Genomic DNA, 10,974 nt, shown 5'->3' on the forward strand with positions numbered 1-10,974 from the left:
ATTCCAAACGAATGCCATGAGGTCATAGTCAAAAAAGGCTAAGAAGCATTTAGCATGAAAACCTTAAGACAAAAACGCATTTTAATCACAGTTTTACCCCTACTGTGTCTGATAAAACGAACCTTCCTTGGCTGCTAAATGTTAGCCGTTCGCTCCAGACACCCCAAAAAATATTCAAAATGATCAAAATCTTGTCTGATTATAACTATATGCCTTGGAATTAAATATATAGAACATAGCAGAAGCGTGAATAAACTACTCCGATACAGATAAAATTAAACATAGGCACAATACGATAGACAGTTCGCCTAGCTGATTAGCATTAGCCTCTAAGATGCTGAGTGAACCAGAAGAAGAGCTGTTAGCAAGGGAAGCTAATCAGCGGCTCAGAGGTACCTTACCAGGTCAAAACAAACAGGAACGCGGAGCCAGAAGCATTAAATGGTTCGCCGATTTCTGGAGCCGATGTCCGGAGAGAGAGCAAACTGGACGAGCTCAAATTAGACAGTGTAGAAAGAACGTTGGGGTCATCGCAGGAGATAGTCTAGAGATTAATGTGGTCGTTTCTCTCAGATGCCCGTTTGCAGGTCGTTGTTGCTTAGTGAGTCTCTATCTGTAGCTCCCTCCCTCGCTCGCTCACTGCGCGCACACGTACAGACGCACACACGCAAACACACGTACACACACGCACACGCGCACACGCACAGTCAAGGGACGAACCTGCCAAACACTGACCCCGCCTCCTTCACGCAACACAGCGGGAGACGGCAGGGAAATACTGACACCGCCATGCTATACCCTTAAACTACAAAACTAGATATATAGTTATTAGTTACAGTATATTGAAATTCGTGAGAAATAAAACAACGAAACTTACAACCGTTTAAAAATCAAACCTTATGAACTAAAACATATCAACATTACACAATTATACCACTCAGAATATTCGCAGTCATAAAAGACTGAATGGTTTTGAGAGGGTTTTAACTAATCATTTTATAGAATATAATCAATCTTGCACACGAAACTTTAAACTCATATTCTGCCATTGGCCTCGAAAATATCCGAAAGTCATTTTGCTTCAAGTAAAACAAGTGCAATGCATCGGGAGGGATAACTTTCGATTTTGGTACATGTTGGGCTACACGCTGCACAAACATTCAGTAAACCGATACTTCCATCTAGTGGTCATTTTGTATAAAAATTGCTATTCATTATCATAAGCTCTTACAGCCAAAGTAACCGAACGTGAAAATGATCAGTGATTTGTTATCTTCCATGTATACTGTTTGCAATCCTTCAAAAGTCTGCTTAATTTCAATTAGAACAAATTGGGATCTGTTTAACTGTGTAAGTGTGGATCAACAATAGGTGCAACTCCGGTACAGATCTGGATCAAGGTTTGCAAATGGAAACAAGTTTTTGTTTCTTTTGTGAGCTTTTTTTCAGGTTTATGGCATTCACAGTCATCATATGTTAAACTGAAAGATGGAAAGACAAACCCACCATGATCTTTCAACACTTTATTGCTTTATTCGCTGTTTACCCCCAATGGAATGTTTATTGGTGTGTTTTGTTGGACAATCAAAACACCTTCTCCCCCATGTATCTGTAACCACACTATCGGTTACAGATTGCAGAAGAGCTACATTGTGATCATACAATATACATGAAACTATAACGTCTGCAGGTGATATCATTATTACTAACATATAGGCTTTACTGCTTCATTTACAAAATGCTCTTCATATATATTTATTTATAAGATATAAAAAAAAGAGTAATGCACATTCTTCAAAAGATAACGAAAATGTGGAGTTTCGTGTCTTTGTAGAAATAAGTTTGAATTCTGAGTGGCGGCGACAATAAGATACCCCATAGTCAAATTAAAACGTGTATCTAAAGCATAAAAAATAATAACGCATTTGACTATTGGTCCTGTAGGTATGATAGTATTTTTGGGTCATGTGGACTTCGGGACTAGATTGAAATTACTGCTATTAATTTTCTTATGTACATCAATATCTTAATGTTGTTCTTCATGTGGAAAAGGATTAAGCATATTTAGATTATTTAGCCATGACCTCAAAAAGTATAATGTAGTGAGCCTGTACTGTTCATCCTTGTAACAAGAAGACATGTCTTGTGGTATCTTGTGTGATTTACTGTCAATAAATCCTATCAAAAGAGCAAAACACTTATACAATTACGACATATATATCCTATTACTCTGTTTCAAATCTCAAATTTAATCCAGAAATGGAACATTTCAGTTGCTATGGAGGACATGTAAGTTTTCCTATATTCAACACGCACATTGTAGTGTCCAGTTAAATCATTTCAGTGCTGCAACTACTCAAAAAAGCGCTTGATTTGTATTAATCTAAAGCTAAAACATCTCAAGTAACTTGGGGTTTTAAATAAAAGAAGCCTTTATTAGTCACATGGCAGGGAAATTATAAAGCCATTCCTGCTTTAGTCACGTTCCTAAAAGTTTCAACTGTTGAATGCAAAGGTACAGTTTGAACAATAAGAGTATGGGGATTTTCCCCAAAATCTTAAGGAGAAATTTGTTGAAGTAATCAAAGTCCGAGTCAGCTTTGTGGTCAATTTCTCCTCATGTACTAGACATGCATACAGACGAATTGAGAAGATGTTTCTCACTATCCCACGGTGACATGGAATTAACAAAATAATAATAATGTTCCCTCCCCAGCATGATGACGAAGATTACTTCAATTTCTAATTTAAATGCATGCGAAAAAATCTCAAATTCTCTTCGAATACTAATATGTTTGTTTTCAATAAATTATTCAGCTTTTTAAAAAGGATGGTTGATAAGCAATTGTAAAATATGCCGAACACGCAGTTGTTTATTTAATTTTCATGGTCTTCTCCCAAACTTTTGAAGGTTATTGTTTTTGCGATTTTCAAGATTATGTCATCTTATTTTTATGCAACTTTCTTTTCCAATTATTGTAGATATGTAAGATATGTTGTTCTCCTGCAAGCAACTACAGGATCCAATAAGCCCTCTTACCAATGCAATCTGTGCCCATGACTTTAGAGGTTTTATAAAAACACAAAAGAAAAGAAAAAAAAAAGTCAAAAAATAGGGTTGACTGCCATAGAGTATTGTTTTGAACTTTGACATGAGAACCAACGGTTGGTTGTGTTATTTTCAAGGGATTTAAAAAATATAGGCTTTGTGCATCGGTCATACAAATAAACTATTCCATACTTTTAAAGTTTTAAGTCTCTATAGTAACTATACTCATTGTTAAATGGGACGCTTTATACTAAAATGAATGTGCTTGTTTAACACGTGCTTAGCATGATCTTGGTAAATACACACACGCATGAAAACCCACGCATGCACGTATGCATGCACACGCACGCACGCACACACACACACACACACACACACAAACACAGAGAGAGGCAGAAATACTACTTTCCCTATTAAATGTCATCACCCCCTGACTGACTCCCCTCAATGGAGAGAGCAGAAAATTTACTGGGTAACTTTATCATGGTGTTTTGGCTGCAACTTTTTAAACACAGGGGGATAAGATTGTGGTGTTGTACATATACCATACCTGTTATGTTGAATACAGACCTAAGATGATATTAAAAATGTTAAAAACTGTTTTTTTCTTTTTTATCTGAGTTTTCCTATGTCTTCAAAGTCATACATACTCTCTTCTTCCAACAGAGCCCAACAACCAAAAGCAACTGTCCCCTTGTGAATTGACTGAAATCTACATGTGTCTGAACACAGAATGTGGTCTCGTCCACTGTTTATAACTATAGTTGTAATGGAGTAGTGAGTGATTAGGCTGATGGACAACTAAAACAAGCCCACCAGTTCTGATACAATCTATACAGTAGATATTTCATTATGTGCTTGACAGAGCTCAGGCACAGAGGATAGAAGTACAGTTTGAATGCAGATTACATCTTATTCTCCACAAAAAAGTCCTGGTGGTGTTGCAGGGTTGTTTTTTTTTTTCTTTTGTTGCTGTTGTTTTCTTTTCACGTGTCATCCTTATGGTAGGTAGCTGGGGTTTTAGGCTTCATACACCCTGTAGAAAGAAAAAGTAGGAATAGGTTCTGAATAAATGAGAACATAGTTTCAAGATTCACTTCTAAGCAATATTGACTAATTTGATCTACAAACCCCTTCAATCACTTGCAGGCTTTTGTCTATTAATTTAATGATAAAAAATGCCTAACCTTGCATCTGCACATTAGCACATTAGGTAATATTATGTGACATGACTTATACCAGTGGAAATCCTTTTCAGCAATAGATTGACATTTTCTATCTCAACTGGATGTTCTATGGGGTAATCCCATGAACTCTATTCTTCTCAGAGTGGAGAAAAGCCGATAGCCGGAATTTCAACTTCACCGACATATCCAAAAACGACAAGGAAACCATGTAAGACGTTGTTAGGTTGGGTGGGTCATTATTATCGGCTATTAAACGTGTCAATTGTGCTAACAGCCAATACATACACAATGCCAAAATAATGTGACATGATGAGCGGTTGTCCCTGTGTTGTGTCCAAACAGATGAAATTCATATTAAAGTTGGATGATTAATATCCCATATATCAGGTATTAAATATATTGTATGAGATTTGATGTGACACAACAATTAGACGGACAAAAAGTATGAAAGACTGAAAAAAATAACAGTCTACAAAAAAAGACTGTGGTCAAACAAAACAGCACAAAAACCTCGACATCCATACTCCCTCTAAAACAGAATAATGCAAGAATGAGTTGTCAAATTAGTACCTGTGCTTGTCCTTCCAGATGCGGAACCATTTGACCAAATTCTTGGTGCTCTGAAGCTTGGGATGAAGACAGTACTCCTGTCCTTTGAACCGGGATACATTCTCCATCGTGACGCTGGGAAATAGGAGGGAAAAATGTTACAAACAAGGAGTATGTCTTTCATTCTTCAAAAAAAAAACATGAACAAAATCATGGAAATTTGGCACTATCAATGTTTAATTTTAAACATCATAATTTGATTTATCATTAATCCTTTTCGATACTTCTTTGACATGTTGTCAAAATTCCTGTTTGAAGTGTGGAGTTATTTCTTCATAATAGTGACCTTGACCCTTAACCCCAAAATTCAAACTAAATGTGCTCTAATAGACATCTGTTATCAGATTTGAAGAATCGACACAAGGAGCTTCCTGATGTATCCAATTCGCAACATATATACACAGGCAAAGAAGAATCAGTTGGGATTACTTAATATTCTTTTGAAACCAATATCTGGGTTTCAAATCCAAATCCCAATAATTTGAAAACGAAGTTTAATTTGGCTTCACAGTGAATAAAGCAAGAAAGTAGCAAAGCAGCGAGCATACTCAGAGTAAAAGCTATGATAAACTGCATGAGAAGGTCTTGCTTGTGTGGTGTTTTTGGTTGAAAAAGAGAAAATAATAGTAAAGAAAGTATAGAAATTCTGATTGAGAGCTGTGTTATCTGACACAATCCCAGAGCTTGTGTGAATTAAGTCGCAGCATCTCTGATATGAACGTGCTATATATGAATGTTATTCGACCCTGTCCTCGATAACATTTCGGCTGTGAAATGTCCTCTTTCAAACAGCTTACAAAGATTTCCTTGCTTCTTGGCTGCAGAGAAATATTATGCAGCTGCTACTAAAATGTGCCATCTAAGCTCACTGCATCAATTGGCTTGTCTGTAACCCTCTGCTGAGGGCAATGGTGGAGACAGACTGTGTGCATGTGGCACATTCAAGCCAAATGAGAGAAATGTGGGAAAAACACTACCCAAGCCATTGTGCCTGTCCAACCAATGACACACTCAAAGGGGCAGCAAATACTGAATATCAAATGAGTTGAATTGAGGATAAAATATTCACTACTCACTCACTACCTTGCATTAATTAGTAATAAGAATAATGAAGATTTGTGTTTATTTGCAAAACCCCTTTGTAGTTTTTTAATGCTATTGACAACTTGAAATGCACTTTGCGTGCTCTATTTGTCTGACTGTGAGAGCACGAAAAGGCTTTTCATTTCTCCTGGTAGCAATAGTCTCATATCTGCGATAGATGCACCCTGGGTGTTTAGCCATGGCTGTGGAGGGGAATAATTGGGAGCATATAAGCAAAAAAAAACAAGAATGTTTTAGGCCACCCTAGCCTGTGTGTGGTTAGTAGTGGCAGTCCAGAATGCCAAATTGAGTGCTGTAAGCCAAACAGCCACAACAAAGGCCAGAGGGAGCTCTCTCACTCATTTCTCTCCCACTCTTTATTTCTCTAGCTTTCTGGGCCCTGTTAAGGCTCATTTTTCACAGAGCACCAGTGGGTGGTGGTCTACCTCTCCTGCAAATAGAGCAGCCTTTAATAATGGCGGCATGGCTGCACTCTCGAAGAGAAACAAACCCAGGAAAAAGTGGCTTTAGCTGACCCGGAGTAAAAGTAGAAACCCCTATATGTCATGAATTAATCTACCCAAGGTTCTCTGTTGTTGAAAAGTTCTAAAAGGAAAAGCATCAAATATATCTTCAATTCAATGTCTCCAGCTGTGGTTTAGTGTTTTTTGAAGAATAAAGGCAGGGGAAATTTGTTTTGGAGAATTATATGTTTGGAGGTTTGTGATGGGATGTGACAACCAAGTCAGTCCAAGGCTTTCTTCATCCATCATCTGCATCACTGCTGGACACTCAATCAGGTACTGGCCTCACAGCAGTGAAAGCACTCAGCAAATAACAAAGACTCATAAAACCAAGACATAGGGGCTTATCTCTGGATTCATATCCATGGGTGACTGCCCTCATTTAAACCAAATAGACCTCTAATCTTGATTATAAAGACACCATCAAGCTCATGCAAACTAAATCTTATGCCCCAGAGTGCTTTTGTAAGAACAGTTGTTTTCCAAAAACAACGTCTGACAACGGTAGATGAAGAGACAGCAAAGCATCTTCTTATTCAGCATTCCATACATTTGGAGCATGGATTGATTTCTGCTCCATCATCCTGTATTGGTATTATTGTAAGAAATGAATTAGAAATAAACATCACAAACACCACTGCTTTTATCATTTCATCAATCAATTCACATAATTAAATAGATTCATCCTTACTTATTTCAGTAACTTCTGTATCTTTACCTCAAACTCAATCCGTCTCAATAAACTAAGACTAAATACTAACTACTGGTCAGGCTCATTGGTCAACATTTTTTCCGTTTCCATCCATGGTGAATTCTATGTGAATGGGCAACTAACCTGCAGGTGGCAGCAGAGTTTTGTCTTTACATAATGGAACGATGACATAATGTTCAGATTTTTTTTTTTTTTTTGTCCCTTTCACTGTAAGTTTGACATGAAAAGTCCTCACAAAATAGGACATGATCCTCAAGCGATGGAGCAAAAAAGCACAACTCCAAAAAGATCCACTTGATTGCTAATTCATTCATTTCATTGAAGATATATGTGCAGTGTAATGAAATCTATTTCAACAGCCCTAGGTTTTTACTTTTACAAATGTTTTCATATTCACTTTTGTTATCACTGACACCACACAGGAGACTTGAGCAATGTGACACCGAACTTTTGAGTGCAGAGGCCCAATAAAAAGACACAGCTTGTCTACTGAATTCATTGTTAACATTGAAAGCTTGGAGACAATTATATGTTTTCCCGTGTGTGTGGGAAGTAAATTCTGTCAGGTGATACATATTTTCCCTTTAAATTATTACTTTCCTTGGAATAGGTACAACTGTTTGCGATATTTTCTGGATACGGATTTGACAGTACTGGAGGTTTGCTCTTTCTTATCTTATTGACCTTACAATAATAACTCAGGGAGGCCTGAGTTATTATTGTAAGGTCTTTAAATCATCAAGTCATGGCAATTAATTCTTGAAAGACCTTAAGCAAACATGAAAAGATGACTCGCCGGTTATTTTATTACTTTTCCCTCAATTTATTGTAGGATTAGACTTACATAACAAGCAGGTAGTGTCTCGTTATGTCTGGCTTGGAAAGGTTGAGGTGGAATTGTAAAAACAGGCAAGCATGAATACGAGCAGATAGAAGAATCACACCGAGCAACCATCAACTGACACTTTGCAAAAAATGAAGCAAAGGATGAGAGGGATATTGAAGGAAAGGGGAAGAAGTAGTAAGAGAAACGTTTAAGGAGAACAGTCTGTGAGATTGGGACAAAAAAGAGGAAATAAATGTAAGACTCACAATATCATCTTTTCTTGGCAGTAGGGGTGTTTGGGTTTGATCTCCAACTTCTGCACATCCTTGTATCTGATCTTTGGTCCTTTTCTGGTACAGCGGCACTTGTATGCTGTTGGAAAGTCATGAAAGTGTAAAACTTCATATGTCTGTTTCAAAAAGTGCAAGTTTTCCTTCACATTGATGAAATTAAACATAAAGTAGTGGCAAAAGTTACACTAGCCTTGGTAAAGTGGGGAAAGCGTGGTCGAGTGAGAAGCCATTAGTATACTTTGGTTAGTCAAATTTATTTTTACATTTGGCTTTTCCCTCATACATTTATTTAGGCCTATCCCCAGGTCTACAATCTCTGATGTTATCAGGATTTAAAAAAATGTCATGAGCACTGGCTAAATACTTAGTTGAGCAGTTTTAATGTAAATCATCACTTACATTAATTTGTTATGGCCTTCTCTACATGCGCTCTAACAATTTAAATGATAATTGAATAGTCATGATTTCCGTGAGCATTTTGTCAGTTATAGAATAAATGGAGGTAATAGAAAGAAATTGAGGTAATATTAAAACAATAAATTGTCTCCTAACTATGATTAAATGTCAAGTTATACTAATATTCATATTCATAAGGGAAATTATCAGGGTCAGTTTTCAAGCGTATACTCTATAATTTACAGGGCACCTTCACTATGCTCTTTGTTTCCTTTCCCGAATGCCATAAAAATATTATGAGGCAAATATATTTGTGACAAAAATATTTAAAATTTTTGCACATTTTGGGTTAAATAAAATCTTGATTTTGTTACATTGTTCACATCAACTGAAATATTCTCTTATCGGATAATTTGACTTAATGAATAAATGAATTAATAAAAACAACTTAAGTTTACAAAATATGCACATTCTGCTTTCATATCCAAAAAACCCTCTACACATGCACTAGCCTTCGCTAAATGATCTCCTGTTCATGCATTCACCCTTCAAAACTTAACTCAAAAAAAGTGCAATTTAGCACCTGTAATGACAATAAAGTCAAAACACATATTTTAGCTTGATTATACATACAGATGATTGTGAGCAAGTGTAGATAGTCCCAGGGTTTCCTCATCTGTCTACACCTGCCTTACTATTAAATCTGTCACAAGACTTATAGCTGTGCAAACACCACCGTGCACCTACACACCAGACAACAAAGACCAATAAAAATGGGGGAGGTTTTTAGGCTACATATATATATATGCCAGGTACACATAATGTGAGTTTTGGTTGAGGCAAAGGTATCGTTGCTTTATCTTATGACATATCCTGATTTCTTGCTAAGACGCCAATAAAACCAAATGAAAAGAAACAGAAAAACAGTCTGTATTTGTGTAAATACATACTTTCTAACCAAAATAATAGTAGAACTGTCACATACAAACTAATACCAAAATACAACATAATAGCAATTAGTCTTTTCACAAATATGTTCCTCTTCTGGTCATCTCACTGTACTCCTTTCCATCACTGTTTCCCAAATCCCCGTTTTCCTCTAAATGTCCCTCTTAACACAGGCTTTAAAATGTTTCGACCACATATGGTGAGCTTTATTTCTCTTGCCAGACACGCACAGTGAGTGTTGTTAAGGACGGAGAGAGGGGTTTTAATGCCAATTTAAGGCCAGGGTGGAAGAACACATTGCAATGCCAATTGAAGTTGGTGTTCATTTTTATTTTTTATTTTTTTGTTTGTTTTAATATATAATTGGGAAATAGGTTGTGAAATGATCAGAAGATTAACAACAAATTGCATTTTTTTTACCATGTTTTATTTCAAGTGAACAATTGCTGAATAATATATTGTGTGACATATTCAACACCACTTATAGATCTTTGATGAACTATTTTCTTATAACTCTTGTTGAAAAGTAACACATAAAATCAGGGTTCAATTACGACTTTCATGACAGCACTATAACTTCAGAAAAATACAGCACAATGGCTACGAGACAATGTTAAACCACTATCAAAGAATCATAAGGTATTTTGTTTACCTTCTGCACTCAGGAAGTATATGGCCACCAACAACAAAAGCACAACTGCCTTACACCGATGCATGTCTTCAGAAACGATTAAATGAAAAAATCTATTGGTGTAACTCTAAAAATTGATACTTCCAAGCTCCAAAAAAAAAAAAAAAAAAAACAAGAAAAAAAAAAAGAAAAGAAAAACAGCAACAACAACAGCAAAGCAATAAAACAAAACCAAAGTATTTCGAGGATGTGAATAGTATCCACTTGCAGGCAGAAGAGAGGGGACGCGGACTGATCTGCTGTTTGGAGTCCTTTCAGAGCGCTGGTTGTGTAACTTTGGTTCTGAGCGTCCTGGGCGCCCAATGTGAACTTCCAGCCACTCGCTTAGGTCGATCTCTCCCTCGCTTGCTGAGAAGAGGCGGGCAGCAGCTCTTTTAAAAAGATGCCCGCTGCCCCCTTCTCATCAATATGCACGGCCAGGCAGCGAATCAAAACCCTTGTGGTTTGCGACAGTGAGGGGGAAGAACGCAGACAGGGAAGGAGACCAGAGAGGCGCATAACGATCCCACCACAGTCAGCGTGGAGTGACGTCTACTCACTCACATTGCTATCAGGATCTTGTTTATAAATGCCTTAATAAAAATGTAAAAACACATGATGATCACAATAATGACCCAAGAGAAAGTCCAACTCATTCAAGTAATAAATAATCCTAT

General features: G+C 36.9%; 1 protein-coding gene across 1 annotated transcript; it reads right to left on the reverse strand.

The window, feature by feature from the left end:
- Window positions 1–1,508: 1,508 nt before the first annotated feature.
- Window positions 1,509–10,619, reverse strand: cxcl14 (chemokine (C-X-C motif) ligand 14). Its single transcript, XM_086157975.1, has 4 exons — window positions 10,280–10,619; window positions 8,257–8,362; window positions 4,807–4,920; window positions 1,509–4,085 (listed from the first exon to the last, which is right to left on the reverse strand). Exons 1-4 carry the CDS (start codon window positions 10,341–10,343, stop codon window positions 4,070–4,072), a joined length of 300 nt encoding a protein of 99 aa, XP_086014101.1. The 5' UTR covers window positions 10,344–10,619; the 3' UTR covers window positions 1,509–4,069.
- Between the last annotated feature and the right edge of the window lie 355 nt (window positions 10,620–10,974).

This window comes from Fistularia commersonii, chromosome 13 (genome assembly GCF_037954325.1).
Source record: "Fistularia commersonii isolate RoL2024-O1a breed Wild chromosome 13, RoL_Fcom_v1.0, whole genome shotgun sequence".
Lineage (NCBI taxonomy): Eukaryota > Metazoa > Chordata > Actinopteri > Syngnathiformes > Fistulariidae > Fistularia > Fistularia commersonii.

What these genes read in the sequence shown, in the direction of transcription:
- cxcl14 (XM_086157975.1), bottom strand. Translation starts at nt 10,343, where the DNA reads ATGCATCGGTGTAAGGCAGTTGTGCTTTTGTTGTTGGTGGCCATATAC. An exon ending in ATACTTCCTGAGTGCAGAAG is followed by an intron (nt 8,363 to 10,279) that starts GTAAACAAAATA and finishes ACTTTCCAACAG; the next exon opens with CATACAAGTGCCGCTGTACC. An exon ending in TGCCAAGAAAAGATGATATT is followed by an intron (nt 4,921 to 8,256) that starts GTGAGTCTTACA and finishes CCTATTTCCCAG; the next exon opens with CGTCACGATGGAGAATGTAT.